General features: G+C 44.3%; 1 protein-coding gene across 1 annotated transcript in view; it reads left to right on the top strand.

The window, feature by feature from the left end:
* Window positions 1–19,242, top strand: part of AGBL1 (AGBL carboxypeptidase 1) — a 401,756-nt gene that overhangs the window by 94,038 nt on the left and 288,476 nt on the right. The window contains exons 15-16 of the mRNA XM_028706413.2: window positions 2,568–2,655; window positions 17,428–17,578. Coding sequence (XP_028562246.2) covers window positions 2,568–2,655; window positions 17,428–17,578 — 239 coding nt within the window. The remainder of the gene's footprint in view (window positions 1–2,567; window positions 2,656–17,427; window positions 17,579–19,242) is intronic.

Below are 19,242 nucleotides of genomic sequence, written 5' to 3'. Positions count from 1 at the left end.
CTCCAGAGGTTTTTGGGACTACAACTCCCATCATCCCTAGCTAAGAGGACCAGTGGTCAGGGATGATGGGAGTTGTAGTCCCCACACATCTGGAGGGCCAAGTTTGCCTATGCCTGCTCTTGAACTTTGAAATGCCATCAGCCAAGACGAATCCATAGACAGTTCAGTACCTTTCCAAGGGATTGAGAAATCCACACGGATTATGCATAAAAGTTGTCAGTGCTTTTCTTCTAGACAAAAGGGTGCTGGTACTCACCATGAAGTTGTTATAGTAAGTCCCACACTTTTAACCAGTACTCTTCTTCTAGAAAAAACAGTTCAGGTACTGCGTACCCTTGAATATCCCCAGAAAAAAGCACTAAGTTGTTTCAAATGACAAAAAAAGGAGTGAAGCTCAGTTCTCTTCTCAGTTTATGCTGACAAATCACTTTATTGCTAATTCTGTTCCAATTGCGTATACTACTAAAGAATTCCAAAAGTTCTTGCCATTTTTTTAATTGTTTCATTGATAGTCCTGTGAGAAGTCCTTGGAAAAAGAATAGGAATTGTTGTTGTTGTTGTTGCTGCTGTTATTATTATAGTATTATTATTATAATATATTTTTCCTGTATTGTCCTTCATCCAAGGAGCATAGGCTGGTTTACAATATAAAAACCGAAAAATACATACCCAACATACCAGAAATTTCCCCATAGGAATAAATAGAAATTGTCAACTCATTATGTGAATGCTTTCCTAATAAACAATTTCCTGAGAACACATTGCATTTGGAGAGCGAGACCTGCATGTACAATCATCTGATTCTGGCTATGTTTTTGTTTCACTATTTCCCTCCCTTGCAGGCCTTACTGTCATTAAGTGCCATGTTAAGATCACTGTCGGAATCTGACAGGGCTGATTCATTTGGTTGACTTTCAGACACGTCCTGCATTTCTGCCAATTTTGCTGCTTTCCACAATGGTCTTGATGTTATACCCCTCAAATTTATAATATTATTTCTTCAAAAATGTTTTTCTATGCCGTTTGACTAGTTTTGATTCCAGGCAGAGATGCAGAGTTAGGCCTCCATGTTGCTCAATGACAAGGCACGCCCCCCCCCCATTTAAAAAATGTTTAATTCTCATGGTCTCCTCCAAAGAATTCCAGGAATTGTAATGGTGGGAGCACGGAGAATTCTCTCCTAGAGATCTCAGCCTTGCCCACCCCCATCTCTCCCATTTGCCAAAGAGTGACTGTTAAATGAGATTTGTATCTGTAGTTTGGATATGTTCCATCTAGTGCCCTGGAGAAATGTTTGCTATGTTCTCCAGATCTGTCACTCGATGATCTTGATTAAAAGGCATTCTCTTAAAAGCAAAGAAGTTAAGGACTTCTTGACATGTATTTGCCTTAATGAAAACTAAGCAGAGAATTAGCAGTGGCTAAACCACTGAGCCTTTTGGGCTTGCTGATCAGAAGGTTGGCAGTTCGAATCCCTGCAACGGGGTGAGCTCCTATTGCTCGGTCCCAGCTCCTGCCAACCTAGCAGTTCAAAAGCATGCCAAAAAGTGCAAGTAGATAAATAGGTATCACTCCGGCAGGAAGGTAAATGGCGTTTCCATGCGCTGTTCTGGTTTTGGTGTTCCATTGCGCCAGAAGTGGCTTAGTCATGCGGGCCACATGACCTGGAAAAACTGTCTGTGGACAAACGCCGGCTCCCTCGGCCTGTAAAGCAAGATGAGCACCGCAACCCCAGAGTCGTCTGCGACTGGACTTAACCGTCAGGGGTCCTTTACCTTTACCTTTTTGTTGTGGGATGAGTGCGGGGTGAGGTGGGGAGTATGGTGAAGACAGACTAAATATATAATGGGAATTCACAACACATGCCCCTCATCCATGAGACAATTCCAACTTCCTCCTGCCTTAATGGTTGAAATGACAGTATCAGATCTTAGAATTGTAGAGTTGGAAGGGATCATAACGGTCATCTAGTCCACTGCTGCCATCCATTTTGCCCCTTGCTCAAAGTTTCAGTTGGAAAGTCTGCTTTAAAAGAGCCACATTTTTTTAAACCCACTGCATGAACTTTTGCATATCCCCATTGATCTGTCACAAGCTGTCTTTAAACATTATCAGGTGTTGGTGTGAAATAGTGCAACATGTTCATTGGTGCAAGTCAACTGTTTGGGCACAAAGCCTGTACACTCAAATGCAACATGGGGACACCCCTCTTATTAATGAAGAACAGGACAGGGATGTGCAAATCGCACCATTGTTTTGGGTCAGGGAAGGTTTCTTGGTGACGTTATACTGCGCACAGCAAGCAACCGATTACTGCCATGCACCGCCAGCTTCCGCCTCAAACTTTCAGAACCAATGAGTTCCCCTGCCCTTCAGTGCTCAATTCTGGAGAGAAAAGTATGTGCAGAACTGCTTTCAGAGCAACTTCACTGCACTGAACGTATTATGTCTGTCTTCACCTGAAAAGTGTCTGTCTTCACCTAAGAAATGTCCTGGGTAAAACAGCTGTTTTGCAGTTGCAGAGGACATCATATCACTTTTTTAAAAACTGCCTTTGTTTTGTGTAGGCATGCAACCGGTCATGTATTCAGTGAAGGAAGCTCTCCAGGGCAGACCTCACTGGATTCGGGTGGGCTATGATATCTGTTATTACAAGTAAGTGTACTCCACCTCCTCTTCCAGAATGTCGCTTCCTCTCCTGCTAGTCATTATTACCCCATTAACTTTGCACTACCAATTCTACTTCACCCTGTAAATGCAGATCACAGGGGCTACAAAATGATGGAGAACAAAAACATCATTGTTGTTTTTTCTAGGGCAGTGGTGGGGAGAACATTTTTCAGTCTGAAGGTTTCTTTCTCTTTGTGGGCAACCATTTGCAATGGATGCAACTACAGTCACTTACCTGCTACTCACACAAGTTAGTGTTTTCTTTTTAAAAAATAGTTATCAGTTTTAAATATATGCATACAGATAGGATGGGGAAGAAATTCAATTCAGTTCTCATTTAATGTTGAATGTATGTAATACATAATACTCGAACCCAAACCCAGCCATTATTTAAAATTCACACTTCTCCAAATTTTGCAGAGCAGTTCTCTTGCTGCTTGCAAGAATGCGTATGCTGGGGTAAAATGTGCAGGGGGTGGGCGGGATGTATATATTAGTGTAAATAGCATACAAAAATGCATTATATTAGGGGAAGTGCTTTGCAAAGATGTGTATGTTAGGCAAAATATTAGGAGAAATGTGCACTAAAATGCAGGTGAATTTTCATGAGGGCTTTGTCCATGTTTCCAATTTTAATTCCGTAAGCATGATGCGGGAGGCGTTGTGGGTTAAACCACAGAACCTAGGACTAACCGATCAGAAGGTCGGCGGTTCGAATCCCCACGACGGGGTGAGTTCCCGTTGCTCTGTCCCAGCTCCTGCCAACCTAGCAGTTCAAAAGCACGTGAAAGTGCAAGTAGATAAATAGGTGGTGGAATGGTAAATGGTGTTTCCGTACGCTGCTCTGGTTCGCCAGAAGCAGCTTAGTTATGCTGGCCACATGACCCGGAAGCTGAACACCGGCTCCCTCGGCCAATAAAGCGAGATGAGCGCCGCAACCCTAGAGTCAGTCACGACTGGATCTAATGGTCAGGGGTCCCTTTACCTTTACCTTTAAGCATGAATGCTGAGTGACATTTTCTCCAATAGGAATATTTGACCTACATGTTGGGGTTGAGAACAGCCCTCCTCCTTCAAAACCCCTTGCAACTTTCAGTTGTGTGGGTGTGAAAATTCTATGTGTTTTTAGTATCAGGAGCAACTTCTCCCCCCCCCCCACCCGATGCTTTTTGAAAGCTTGTTTTACTTCTCGTATAATGTTGCCTTGGCAACAATGATGGGTGGGATAGACTTGTTCCCCCCCCCCCCCAGACAAAGGAATGAAAGTGGTAGATTTGCTGTCAGTAGGATGGAACCCCAATGGATGCTGCCACTCCCTACACACACAAATACACACACACGTGTGCCCCAGCACTGAGGGTTGGTCATGGCGTTGGAATGGGTGACCACTGGTAGTGACTCTACCGCTGTTGTTTATGGCAGGAGTAAACAAGGGTTTTAATCAAGACGAAAAAAAGGAGGGGAAAACCATTGTTGTTGTAATGCAAGGTTGGGGAGCCTTTTTCAGATCAAGGGCTGCATTCCTTTCTGTGCAACCTTTTTGGGTGGGTGGCACATGCCATTGGTGGGCAGGGGCAAAGTCAAAAGTGGGTGGAGCAACAAATACTAATTTCCCCTTTGTACAGTAGGCTAGTTTCTACATGCACTCACAAACCCCTCTCTCTTTTTTTAATTAAATTTTATTAATTTTCATCCAATTATACATTTTATCCCGAATACAACAAATTATGACTGTTTTGGACTTCCTTCAGCGTCTCTGACAATCATCCATATTTATACCTTTGGTACACATTCCCTTTTTTCATATTGCCATCACAAACCCCTCTCAACCAGCCAGCGAATGGCGTTCAAGGACAAATTCCAGCCAGGCCGAGACTCCTAAGGAGTGTGTGAAGTAGGGCCAATGAGGGGTGTGTTCTGAGGAGAGTTCTGAGGGCCAGACAGATAGGGCTTGGTGGTTGACTTTAGCTCCTGGGGCCTGATGGTCTCTATCCCTGCTATAATGAATAGCTCCCCACCCTGAAAATAATGTACTATTTTTCCTCTCTGAAAGAAACCCCCCCCCAAGGTTGCCCACACAAAATGGCTACCATGAGCAGCAAAAAAGAGAGGTGGCAGTGCTCCATAATGTAAGAAAAGAAAAGAAAAACCTTGATCCCTTAGCTGCCTTGAGAAACAATGTTCTCTCTTCCTTCTGCTGTTGATATTCTGAAGCAATTTCAATTAGTTGATTTTAGGATTTTAGGTAGTGGGCACCCACTTCTTTACTCCTTATGATTTTTACAGCACCTCTTAGGCCCTTGTTGCAAACTAGCTTTTAACAGGAGATTCTCACTGCACGACACTCTGTTTCCTATTCTCTTCCTCCTCCCTTTCCATCCTGATCTAGCAACCTTGCTCCACTTTCCAGCCAGATCAATGGCTTCCTTTCCCCTCCTTGCATGTCCTCCCTCCCTCCTGCTTTCTCCTGGCATGAACGACTTTCCCGAGTGCTGGCAGACTTGGGCGCAAGCAGATGTAGGGGATGCAAGGCTTATAGGCTGATTACAGTCATAATGGGCCCTAATGTCATTAACAAGGCCGTTATTGTGCAGTGATTAAATAGCAGCTGACTGGTACGATTAAACTGTGAAAGTGCAATTAAGTTCTTAATCATAATCTGGAAAGGGATAGGCTACAGATGATGGGATAGGACTGGCTTGTTCTTTCTCTCTCCCCCCCCCCCCCCCGCTTGTTCCCCCAGAATATGAAATGTGCTGAATTTTATGTTGATGTGCTCTGGAAAGGTTTCATTCTTCATCTCTGTCATCTGATTCCTATCCACCCATATATCTGCCTAGGATCACTGTTGCCCCCAACGTCTGCCTGGATTCCTCTAATCTAATCTGATTTCCCAGTTCACACATCATCAATTTTCTTTAGATAATTGGTAGGCTGAAATTTCTCAGAAATGAGTTTTTCTGATAAAATTCCTAAAGGTGTTCTATTTTTCAAGCCTCACCAGTCCAACCTGGGATAATACATAGTGGGATGGCCTCCCATTTTCCTGTCTGTGAAATTCGGGTGCAGCTGTGGCACAAGTTTTGGTATTGTTTGATATAATTTTAAAAGTGATGAATAGCCCTTATGGACAGCAATGAAAATAAAAATGGGCCTAGAGGTGAACTTATCAATGGTGGTGCTCTTTCTGCTGGTTGGTCTCCACCACTTCTCTTTTCCCATCAATTCTGCTTTGAACTATGCATCATTCAGAACACCTTTCAGCATCATTCAGAAAGGAATTGTAGGATGAAAACCAACAATGGCAGCAGCTGCAAGGAACACACTGCAAAACAACTGGCAGTGAAGAAGGGCAGTTTGAGGCAGTGGATGGGTTCAAAGTTTCTGGCAGCTCCTGCACCAGCCCTAGTTCCAAAATTGAGACTGAATGTTTAGCTCAGCCTTGGCAAATTAACTTCAGGCAATGCAGGAAAGGCCTGTGGCTCAATGGTACAGCATCTGCTTTGCATGCAGGAGCTCCCAGGTTCAACTCTTGTAGGGCTGTGAAAGACCCTTGCCTGAAACCCCAGAGAGCCTCCGCCTGTCAGTGTAGGCAATTGCTGAGCAAGATGGAGCCAGTGCTTTGACTCAGTTGAAGGCAGCTTCCTATGTTAGATGTGACCTGGGGAATCCCTCTGCCAATGATGGCCTTGGGAGAATACCATCTATCAGCTTTTCCGCCCCCTCTACACATCTGTAACAAGCAGGAAAGGTAATACTGACCTACTGATATGACAGGACTGTTCTGAAGATTACTGTTCTAATGAATGCAAAGCACTTCAAATACTCTAACACTCTATATACATGTTATTATTATTATTATGAACAGCTGAAGGACCAGAAACTACTTTGAAACTCATCCAGGAATGCAAATAGGCCTGGGGAATGTGGGTTTTTGCAATACAGAGAGTGCATTTGAAACAAGATTTGGCATAGTTCCTGAACCCCACTCCCTCTGCCCCTGCCCAACACTCACACACAATTTGAGTGCAAATGTTAGGTACTGTCCAAGGTGGAAGCCCTCCTTTGTTCATTATTGGATGCATTGGGCTGCATCCAAAGCTCTCTTGTGCTAGTGGACATGTGTGTTTTAATGTCACACAACAGAGGAAGCCCAATGCAACAGTTGTGCTGGCGGAACTTGTTGTGAAACAGGTTTGCACGGTCCATTGTGTAACAAAGTTGCCCACAACATGTTCCATGTTCTCTGGTGCAGGGAGAGAGATCAGGACCCTACTATGCTTTAGAAATGCACTTCCAAACAGCAAATGAATAACTTTATGGAAGTAGAATGATAACAGTGCTTGCAAACATACAGGCACACCCATAGACATACAAGTTAACTTTAGTAGCTACAGTAGTTACCTATTGTTTACAGCATTCCCTGTCCACTCTTGTGCTAGTGGGTGTGAGAACGTTAACGTTGCACAAATGAGGAATCCTATGCAATAGCTGCACTAGTAGAAACTCATTACAGTGGTACCTTGGGTTAAGTACTTAATTCATTCTGGAGGTCCGTTCTTAACCTGAAACTGTTCTTAACCTGAAGCACCACTTTAGCTAATGGGGCCTCCCGCTGCTGCTGCGCCGCCGGAGCACGGTTTCTGTTCTCATCCTGAAGCAAAGTTCTTAACCTGAGGCACTGTCTCTGGGTTAGCGGAGTCTGTAACCTGAAGCGTATTTAACCTGAAGAGTATGTAACCCGAGGTACCACTGTACACAACAGATTGCAAATCTCTTGTGCAACTAAGTTACTAGCCACCTGCTTATGGATTCTCTTGTACAACATTTCACCAAAGGGGGGACGGGACCACTAAGTGACTTTAGCTTAGTGCTACATTGGAGGCAAACCTGTCTATTCACCACACACCCAGCCATTATGACCAACACCTTATCAAATATAAGAAGACAGGTCTCAGTCCTGAGGAGTTTTTCAATTTCAATTTGCAACAGAGAGAGGGAAGGGAGAATTATATGTCTGAGTCCACTCAATGGTCCCCAATGCTAGTCCTACTCAGAACAAACCTATGGACGTTAGTGGACGTGACCTGCTTCTTGGAATTCTTTTGACATGTGGCTCAAGAGATTCAAGACTGGGGAACCTGGAATCTCAACACTGTGGTGTGCAGTTGCCAAATGATTTCCATGACTCTCTCCCTGAAACCCACCCACCATTGCTGTGTGGACTGATTGCAGTTCACGTCAGTGACTTTACAAAACCAACCAGCTTCATTAATGTCCAATTCAAATTGAAGTCATCCAAATGGGCCCTGGCAATATATATTTTTTCAGCCTTCAAAATGCTACAAGTTGTGCTGGTGTATAAAATATACATAAGAAGACTAAGGGAATATTAACGCCCACACACAGCAGAATGTGAATTTTAAACATTTGTTTTTTCTAACAATTGCAATTTTTAAGCTTAAAGGCCCAAAGGGTCTAGATAGGAAAAGAGAGAGAGAATGAACTTGAAGATGAATTAGAAATTGTGCAAAGTTCTATGTGGAATTGCTGCCTGTCCAGCATGTTTCCCCTGTGCATAAATCCTGCTAGGCAGCAGCAGAGCAATCAGCGATTGCTTTCCATGTGAGAAGAAGGAAAAGTCCGTACATTGTTTTACGTAGGAAGCTCCTCCCCAGATGTAGGACATTCAGGAGGTTAACCCTATACACTCCAAATTCTACTCCAAAATGAACTTTATTCATGTTCGCTTAACCTGGCAATTGTGGGAGCTTTTTTCAGGTGAAGTTCAGAGATTTTTGAAGTAATTCAACTGACTCCGTTAAATTGAACGTGTTCATTCCAAGCACTGTCACAGTCGCAGAGTGTTTAATTAACATATGCCACAGCAGCATCACTAGTCACAGTTCAGGAATGACTGCTCTGAGCTGAAGGACAGAGGGAAGTGAGATGTACGAGTCTGCAGATCACACACTGTCCGAACTCCACTCACATTTGTCTTCCTCTGGAGGTATGTGTGTGCGGTCAGGGAGCAGGGACAACTCACTCCCAAAGAAGACAAATGTGGCAGCCCACGTCTCTGCTCTGGCATCATTTCCCTTCCCATGAGAGAGAGTTAAAAACCCCCCAAACCAAACACGTTATGGAGATTATTAGAAAACCTTCTGTCAAAAAGGGTTTTGCCAACGCCATTGCTCTGGTTTATTGCCTGCCTGCAAAGTGACAGTTATACACTAGTGCCTGTGTGGGAAAGCGAGGGGGGGGATGTTGCGGGAGCCCCTATAAAATGATCTAATTCACTGTTTGCTGTCTTGGCAACTGTTTACAATTATTACACACAGAGCAATAATGTTCCTTTCCAGCTGATTATTTAAGGAGCATCAGCGGCAGCTCGTGAGGCTCCCAATGGCACATCAGGGCATTGCGTTCCACAGTTCATTTCCAGTTCATTGTCTAACCCCACCTGAGCTGTCGCAAAGCTGGATGGCTCAAGGGCTTGGTAATTGGATGCTGAACTTTTTATTTCTAGGTCAGTAGTTAAAATTCTGCCCAGATCAGTACAAATGTAGTTTCTTACTCCCCTCTCTCCACATCCACTTCCTTTCCTTTCCTTTCTTTTTTGCCTGCTGGCTGTTTGGTGTCCTTTGTGACATGGGAAAGTGAAAAATAGAAACAGAAAAGCATTGATGTATGTGTGCATGTGTGTGCGTGTGTGTGGGTGCTGGTTCCTAATGCAGAAGGTCACAAGCAACCAGAACTTTATCTGATTTCCTCAGTTTCTCTGGAGACACGGGGGCCTAGCCCTAGTAGACAGCAGAGTTTAAAGGCTGCACAACAAATGATTCCAATGCAGCTGTTGCACTAGCGGAAACTTTGTGTGTGTGTGTGTGAAACAGCTAATTTTTGGTGTGCAACACCTGATACCATTGCACAGCACTCTTTGGTAATGTACCTGTGTTCCCCCCTGCGCAACAGCTGATTCTTGTTGTGCAATCTGTTGTTAACGCTCTTTGGTAATGCGCTTGCGTTTTTCCTTGTGCAACAATATTCCACTTCAACTTGGTGCTACATTGCAGTGGGTTGTATCCAACTAATTTCTACCCACAGTAGACCCATTGAAATTATTGGACCTAAGGTAGTCCTGCCCATTGATTTCAATGGGTTTACTCTGATTATGCCTCTGTATACCAGTTGTTTGAAATCACAGGTGGGCAGCTTGTAGGCTTCCCACAGACACCTGGTCAGCCACTGTGAGAACAGACTGCTGGACAAGGTGGTCCTGTGGCTTGAACTAGCAGGCTTGTCTTGGGCTCTTAGATTCTCTTGATCTGGATAGTCCTTCTAGATCAGAAGTGCACTACTGTAGACTGCTGCCTTCCATAAGTTGGAGGATGCCCAAAATTACAGCAGAAGAGGGAAGAGTTACTGTGCAAGTCCATACTGCCCCCCTTGCCTCTTTCATTTAACCTGCAAAGAGCACTCGTGTTTTCCTTGATCTGCAAACTGACCTTCTACAGTCCTTAGCTTCTCTACTTTACTCTGCTGACTTTGTAAACTAGGGCTGTATATGGGCCCCTCCATCCAATTCAAGGTCCAGTCTGGAGAGCCAGTGTGGTGTAGTGGTGTAGACTCATAATCTGGTGAACCAGGTTCGTGTCTCCGCTCCTCCACATGCAGCTGCTGGGTGACCTTGGGCTAGTCACACTTCTTTGAAGTCTCTCAGCCCCACTCACCTCACAGAGTGTTTGTTGTGGGGGAGGAAGGGAAAGGAGAATGTTAGCCGCTTTGAGACTCCTTTGGGTAGTGATAAAGCGGGATATCAAATCCAAACTCTTCTTCTTCTGCTGCTGCTTTGGAGTGGCCCCAATCTGACCTGGGATGATCTACCCTGAACCAATTCAGTGACCTTGCACAGGCATGTGGTCAGAAGTGGGGCAGAGAAGAATATGTGCCTCTACTTCTCCCCTCCATCCTCCTTGAAGGTCAGTTAGCAAGGATGCCTGCTGAATCTCTAGAATACTCTCTGGAAGAGTATTCCACAGCATGGGACTGGTGACATTAAATACCTGACTTCCAGTTGATTATATATATCTAGGATGACGTAGAGGTGATCTAATGAGGGCTTCTGATGAAGAGAAGGGTCATCGCTCAGTAGTACACCACATGCTTTGCAGGGAAAAGGTTCCAGATTCAACTGCTGCCCTCTCCAGGTAGATCTGGGAAAGGCTCCTGCTTCTGAAACCATGGAGAGTAGATGCCCTTCTTGAGCATGTGGGCTTCCCAGAAGCATCTGGTTGACCACTGTGGGAAATGGGATAGATGTTTGATCTGACCCAACAGGGATCTTTGGTGAACTCAGATGGACCATTGTTGGACCCTGTTATAGGGTAATGTTCTGTAGCCCTTTGGGGGGAACAAATGGCAGCTATCAGCTGATGGGTGCTGGGGGAGGAATGCTGCTGGTGTAATGCCCTCAATTCCACCCATCCCTCCCCCCACAAAATGAAAAACAATTGACAGGGGTTTGAGGGACCCTTTTTATTGCTCCTTTCACAGGCCAAAATCCAAGTTGGAAGTTCACAGTTGAGAACTTCTGGTTCAGCACTAGCTACAGTGTGGCAGTTCTCAAGTCACAAATAAGACAGAGCTTTTGTGATGTTGATCTCTGCCATCAAATGCAAGCCAGTGTGTGTGTGTGTGTGTGTGTGTGTGTGTGTGTGTGTGTTTTGCATTTGTTGCCTTTCTTTCCATTCCCATGCTACAAAATCTGGATAATGATAGCAATAGTTTCTGCCTTCTGGTCTTGCTAATTTGGCTGAAGAAGGGAGATGTGGGGGATAATTCAATAACATTTGTAAAGCACTTTGAACATGAAAAACAATGTGCGCAGTAAGTGATGATGATAGCAACAATAATAATTATGATGATTATTAATTAACTGGTGGTGCCAGCTGTGCTGGAAACAGTGCAAAGTGTTTGAAGGAGAAATAGCTTGCTTTAGGGTTTGACTATTATAAAGTGACTCAAAAGCACAGCGAATTGAGTCTGCATGCTAATAGCATTGTGATTTGGATTAATATCCTCTTTCTTAATGTTGGTGCTCTTTTTTTCTTTTTTTTGGCTTTGCAAAGGCTGTTGAGTTTAGGGAACTTATTAGGGCTGGAAGTAAGTTCTGAAGAACTCAATAGGTCTTGCTTGCAATCACAAGCTCAGGCTGTGTCAGAGGCTAATTGCTTAAGAATGTGTGATCCAGTGTTATGGTTTGGGTGTCTGACTAGGACAGGGAGTCAGATTCTAGTTTGGTCATCAGCTGCAGTGGGTGACTTTGGCAAAGTTGCTTGCTCTCAGACGTAATGTGGATCATACACAGTTAATGTGAGGAAGGGGAGAAAATGGTTCATTCCATCTATGCTATCCCATGCATATAACTGTAAACTAGGGGAAGCTTAAGCCTTTTTCCAAATGGCCTCCTCTGTGTATTAGCATAGGAGGGAGTAACGTACCTCTGACTCCACCCGCAACATGGCATGCTTCACCCCGTCTCTTCAGCACAACATCTGCTGCGGAGAGAGCTAATAATAATAATAATAATAAATTTTATTTATACCCCGCCCTTCCTGGCCAGAGCTGGGCTAAGGGCGGCTAACACCAGTAAAATTACAATAAAAATATATGTGTGTGAACAGTTGCATGTAAGCAACATCCCCAATCACACAAGGCTCTTGATCATATGGATCCTTGTAGGATCCACTTTGCAGTCATTGAACTGAGTGTGCAGAGGCAAAAGCGGCCAGAGCAAATGGTGCCTTTGTACAACAGGCTAGTTTTTACACACCCACACACAACCCCCCCCCCCATCCCACACACCTTCTGTCCTCTATCCAGGCAAGCAAGAAGCATGAAGAGAGCTTAAGGACAGATTCCAGCCAGGCAAAATCACTCAAGGAGGATGTGAAGCAGGGCTTCTGGGGAGGTGTGGTCTGCTGAAAGTTCTGAGGGCCAGACAGAGAGGCATTGTCTCTATAGTCATGAGGTTCTCTACCTGTAATCTTATCTGAGACTGGTAGTAGTCCTCCAGGGTGCCTGGTCTTTTTCATCCCTGGTCTTTTTCAATGGAGATTTTAGGGATCAAGAATGACACCTCCTGCATGCAGAATAGGTGTTTTGTCATTGAACTACAGCCTCTGCATAAGTAGTTCAGTTTTTCAGTAGGTTTAATGTAACATGTAGTTTGGTTCTAAAGTGTTTCTTCCATTTCAATGGGACTAACAGCTCCATGCTATGCTATCTACACAGACATAAATCATATTAAGTTCAAAGAGACTTAATCCTAGGTGAGAGGATGTAGGATTGCAGCCAAAACAGTTAAGACCCATTCAGCTAACCCAGGCACAGGCAAACTCAGCCCTCCAGATGTTTTGGGACTACAACTCCCATCACCCCGACCACTGGTCCTGTTAGCTAGGGATGATGGGAGTTGTAGTCCCAAAACATCTGGAGGGCTGAGTTTGCCTGTGCCTGAACTAACCCAATGAGACTTACTTCAGAGTAAGTCTTTCATCTTGTTATTTATTATTACTTCAGAGTAGACATGCATAAAATCATACTGTAAGTCATCACTAACTTTAGCTAAATTGGAGTCAGTGTGAGAATGTCTTTTTCTTCTTCTCTGACCTACCTCCTGAGATAGATGGCGGGGAATGCTTCTGTGCATGTGCAAAGTAATACTATGGTAGCAAAATCAGAACTCACATTTCTGGAAGTTGGAAGACAGCTTCTGAGTTAAGAAATGCAATGGCTAGAACAGCTTTCCCCAATCTGGTGCCCTCCAGGTATTTTGGACTACAGCTCCCATCATCCCTGTCCATTGGCCACACTGATTGGGGCTGATGGGAGTTGTAGTTCAAAACATCTGGCATGCAGCAGGTTGAGGAAGACTGCTCTGAAAGGAATCATAGAATGAAAGAATTGTAGAGTTGGAAGGGACCCTGAGGATCATCTAGTCCAACCCACTGCAGGGATATGCAGCTGTCCCTTATGGGGATCGAACCTGCAACCTTGGCCTTATCAGCACCAGGCTCTAACCAACTGAACTATCAGCTTCTTGATGTTGTTGTTGCTTCTATTCCACCCATTTCATTCTTGTAAGTCAACAAATTATTTTATGTCTCATACAAAAGAAGCTATGATTAGGCCATGGGATTTCAGGAGAATGATTATCTTGAGACTTTGCCCCACTGAATAAAAACAACACCAACACAAGGGAAATAAACAGTTTGTGTAAATTTCAGCAGTTGAAATTGCATCTTTCGGTCTCTTCCTTATATTTTGCATTTTAATACAATGCTGATAAGATATCTTTTTTAAAACAATAGGAGGGGGAGGGGTGTCACAGAGTCCTTCAGAATGGGAAGGTTTAGCAACAGCATAATTGGTGCTAGGCAGGGGAAATTATTGTCTGAGATGTACTTGCAGATGCAATTTGGTGCGATGCGGTTGCTCTGAAATGCGTGAATTGGCTCTTCATCTCAGCCAGTGGGAACTCTTTCACCATCACCCTTGAAGCTGGCTCTTAAAAAAATGATACATTGCAAAAGACCAGGTGAGGACAGAGAAGGAACATCCGTTCTTAAGATTTGTATTTTCCTGGGGAGTGTGATATGTGTGTGTGTGTGCGCGTGTGCGTGCATATGTTTAATCAGAATCAAGGCAGGGCTAAAGGTGTCGCAGACAGAAAGTGGCAGAAGCGTAAGCATCCAGCCATGGTCAATCTGCAGGAACAACCCTTCCTTTGTTTAAACATTTGAAACATTTGCATTCCTTCTTTCTGCCTGGGTTGGCTCCAGGTCAGGGTGGGGTGCAGAAATGCGCAAGGCCATCAGTGCCTCCACCAGCTGCAAACTTACCTGATGGCAGCAGGCCTGAGGAGCCATCTGCCATGGTAAATTTCCTACAAAGCTGCTTAAAAAGGTAAAGGGACCCCTGGCCGTTAGGTCCAGTCGTGACCGACTCTGGGGTTGCGGCGCTCATCTCGCTTTATTGGCCGAGGGAGCTGGCGTACAGCTTCCGGGTCATGTGGCCAGCATGACTAAGCCGCTTCTGGCGAACCAGGGCAGCGCACGGAAATGCCGTTTACCTTCCCACTGGAGCAATACCTATTTATCTACTTGCACTTTGACTTGCTTTCAAACTGCTAGGTTGGCAGGAGCAGAGACCGAGCAACGGGAGCTCACCCCATCGCGGGGATTCGAACCGCCGACCTTCCGATAGGCAAGCCCTAGGCTCTGTGGTTTAGACCACAGCACCACCCGCATCTTACTTTCAAAATTAGGGAAAGGGCTATAGCTCAGTGGTAGAGCATCAGGTTTGCATGCAGAAGGTCCCAGGTTCACTAGCATCTCCAAAGTAGGGCTAGATATGACTCCTCTTTGAAATCCTGGAGAGCCACTGCCAGTCAGTGTAGGAAGCACTGAGCTAGATGGACCCATGGTCTGAACTCAGTATAAGGCAGCTAGCTTCCTATGATGCTAAACAGGGAGGCAATCTGAGGAGATGTTGTTACAGGTGAGCATTACTGCCAGAAACAGCTACACCTTTAGTCATTACAAAGAGTCAAAACTAGGATTGGCAAAAGAAACCAGGACTCCTGTACCTTTGATTATTGTGTAGGAGAGGGGATTTCGATTAGTGCAGCTTGTCATGCAGTGGTGTGAGAAGCTGAACCTGCTGAAATCCCTTCTCCAGCGCTATTAAAAGTAATTCCATTGCCTTTCCATCTGGTCACCCTAATAGAAAAGTTAACAAGAACAAATGCTTTCCGCATACCCAGCTTCTCTTTCTCTCTTCCCCGCCCCTGTTTTCATTTTGAATATATGCAACAAGAGAATGCCTTTGAAGCTTGCTGCAAACTTTGCCTCTCCCATATACCAAACCTTTGGGAATGACGCTCCTGGTTTTTGTGTTCTCAGATCAGGAGTAGGAATGGAAGAGAAATCATTTGGCTTGCAAGTAGGAATCACAAGTGGGTTGAGCTCAAGTCCTCCTTTTGGCCCTCTCGGCGGCATCTGGTTGGCAATTGTGAGAACAGGGTGCTGGATTAGGTGTGACTTCCATCTGATTCGTAGGGACGCGGGTGGCGCTGTGGGTTAAACCACAGAGCCTAGGACTTGCTGATCAGAAGGTCAGCAGTTCGAATCCCCGTGACGGGGTGAGCTCCCGTTGCTCTGTTCCTGCTCTTGCCAACCTAGCAGTTCGAAAGCATGTCAAAGTGCAGGCAGAGAAATAGGTATATTGGGGGAAACTGCTTGCAGAAATTCATATATTAGGCAAAATTACATACAAAAATATGCATATTATGAAAAATGTATGAGCAAATGCATATGGTTTTTTGTGCAAACTTGAAAAAATGTTTTTGTTTTTGTTTAAATCACAAACTGGTGCAGAAATGGGGTAAATCTGACCTTACAACTGGAAAAACTGAGACTCTGAAATGTTAGTCACTAGTCAGGTTGCAGTGGTCGTAAGTCAGTTTTAAAAGCTCAGTGTTACATTGAAATTCCTTGAATCTAAGAAATTAGCCAGCAGCAAAATGAGACCTGCAACAAAATATTGCAGTATGGAGTGACCCCTCTTCAGAATTTCAGCCACTCCATTCTATGCGTTCTATCCTTGTTCCTTGTGATCACCCTGAACCTCTGCACTGTCTAACAGATAGTCACTGTTCCACGCCCTTTGAGCATGCTAAATTATCACTGGGGTATTTCTGCCTCTATCCCCCAGAGTCCTCTGGGCATGTGGATTCCTTCCGCTTGTGTATGGCTGGTGCCATATTTGTTAGCTCAGGACTTGCACTTGGAGAATTGAAATTCCTATTGGTATACATGCAGGTCCTGCCATCAGAAAACTCATTATCTGAAATTCCTGTTATCCAAACATAAAGAATTATACCCAAACCTCACCACATGAACAGCTGATTCAGATATCCAAACAGCTGGAGTCCCCCCACTTTCTTACTTGTTTGTGTTTTGCGGATCGGCAGCTGTCATTTCAGGGAGAAAACATGGAGGAAGGGAGAGAGATCAGACAAATCAGGGAGCAGGAGAAATCAGACAAACCCATTTTTCTTTTGTCTGAGTTTTGCTGATTGGCCACACCAGTTTCAGGCAGAAAGTGTGGAGGGAGAGAAGAAGAACAGACAAATCACAGCTTAGAAATGTTCCCATAGGAAATAATAGACATAATCAGCTCATTATGTGAATGCTTGCCTAATGAACAATTTCCTGGGAATGCATTGTTTGGGTAGCAAGACCTGTATGTATATGATTCTCCTCTGCTACCCTATTGAGTCAGGCATTCCCTGCTGAAATATGAGAGGCCTCATCTGCAGTGGCATCCTGCCGGCCCTAGAAGACTCACTTGTTTACACAGGCATTCCCTTGATCTCTTGACCAGAGTCTCCTATTTTCATTGCTGTTTTACTTGCTGTGTTATGTTAATGGGATGTTTTATTGCTCATTTCAGTCATGGCCCTTTATATTTTAATGGGATTTATTCCACTGCATATTTTAATTGCAGTGTATTTTTAGTTACCCTGTATTGTAACAGTGTTGTGCAATTGTTTGTTTGTTTGTTTTCTATTTTGTAAAATGCTTAGAAGCCTTCTGGGCATTAAGTGGTATATAAACAACAGCAGCAATAATGAGAATAACAGGTTATTCTTTCTCTCTCTCTCTCTCCTTCCCTCCCTCCTTCTACCAGAAACCACTACCAAAATTGCACAGTGGCTACAGCTTCAGGAAAAACCCATGGGAAATCCTGCTACACACTTACTTTCAGCATTGTTTTCCCTCATAAGGAAGATGTCTGCTACCTGGCATACCATTATCCCTACACCTACTCTGCTATGATGGTAAAACTCTTTCCTCTGATGAATTTCCAGATTGGGGATGGGGAAAAAATTGTTTCAGTCTGCATTCTGGTATTGGGGAAGGCTCAGTGTTTCACTATGTTTGGCCACAAGCTTCGCTCAGGCTCAGCGGCAGAGTGGAAGTGTTGTTTGCAAAGCCACACTTCCCCTCACTCCTAGAGCATTCAGGACAGAGGACGTGGTTTTGCCTGGCTTGTCTGGATCAGAGGACATGTCTCCATGCAACCCTCACTGCCTCTACTCTGCAGGAGCCAGAGATTATATAATAAAGTAGTTTAAATTCAGTTTAATAACTTATATGCTGTTTAATATAACAAAGTCTCTAAGCTGTTCATAGCAATTGCAAGCAAAATCACAAGCAAAAAGTCAGTTGTTGTTGTTTAGTCGTTTAGTCATGTCTGACTCTTCATGACCCCATGGACTAGAGCACGCCAGGCACTTCTGTCTTTCACTGCCTCCCGCAGTTGGGTCAAACTCATGCTGGTAGCTTCGAGAACACTGTCCAGCCATCTCGTCCTCTGTCGTCCCCTTCTCCTTGTGCCTTCCATCTTTCCCCATATCAGGGTCTTTTCTAGGGAGTCTTCTCTTCTCATGAGGTGGCCAAAGCACTGGAGCCTCAGCTTCAGGATCTGTCCTTCCAGTGAGCACTCAGGGATGATTTCCTTCAGAATGGAGAGGTTTGATCTTCTTGCAGTCCATGGGACTCTCAAGAGTCTCCTCCAGCACCATAATTCAAAAGCATCAATTCTTCGGTGATCAGCCTTCTTTATGGTCCAGCTCTCACTTCCATACATCACTACTGGGAAAACCATAGCTTTAACTATACGGACCTTGTATATAATATTAAAATTCTACAAAATGCAATTGCCCTTTAATGCACTGCAAAATGCAGGGGGCCTTAAAATGACCAGACAGCCCCTCAGAGGAGGTGGGCTGATTGGAGGTATTTTCCCAGCCTTCATAAAAGAAGGCTTCAGCCTGCTGTTGAGGCAATAGTTCTCTGACATAGTTCTAGGAAGTGCTAGCTATGGGGAGCTCTCCAGGGTCCTGACTAGCTGGTCCTTTGCCATAGGACCATATAGGGAAGAAAACAATGTCTATGTGTACTGTTGCAAATTAGTTTGGGCTATGTAATGAATGATGTCATGGGGGAACAAGTCAATTGTGAGTGAGGGCAGTGCTTCTTGGATTTGTCATTGGTCTGTGGAAATCATGTAGTGAATGAGATGATGATGTTCATCTGAGTCCTCAGTCAGATTTGGCTATATGATGGTATTTCTTGGGGGGAAATAACAATTTAATTGGGTCTTGGGAGAGAGAGAGAGAGGCTGCAAATAAGAGAGTCTGAATGCAAATTAACATTTCTCCAAGTACTACCTAACAATAATAAAAAAAGTACGGCTTTTTTGACAATGCTACAAATGTCCATGAAATATGGGGAATAGTTTCAGCACTACACTACCCTACACTACATTTAAAATAAATTGAAGGTGTATCTCCTGTGTGTACTAAGGTATGGAGAAACACTCCTTTCCTGACTCTGGCCAAATAATGATTGCTAGGGACATTCCCCCCACCCCCCGCCCAGTGATGGCTTTGACCAGGTCAGCTAAAATAACTCACAACTTTCTCCTGGAGCTTCTAAC

Source organism: Podarcis muralis, chromosome 14 (genome assembly GCF_964188315.1).
Source record: "Podarcis muralis chromosome 14, rPodMur119.hap1.1, whole genome shotgun sequence".
Taxonomy (NCBI): domain Eukaryota; kingdom Metazoa; phylum Chordata; class Lepidosauria; order Squamata; family Lacertidae; genus Podarcis; species Podarcis muralis.
The sequence above is the reverse complement of the archived record's forward strand: the minus strand, read 5'-3'. Positions and strand labels throughout refer to the sequence as shown.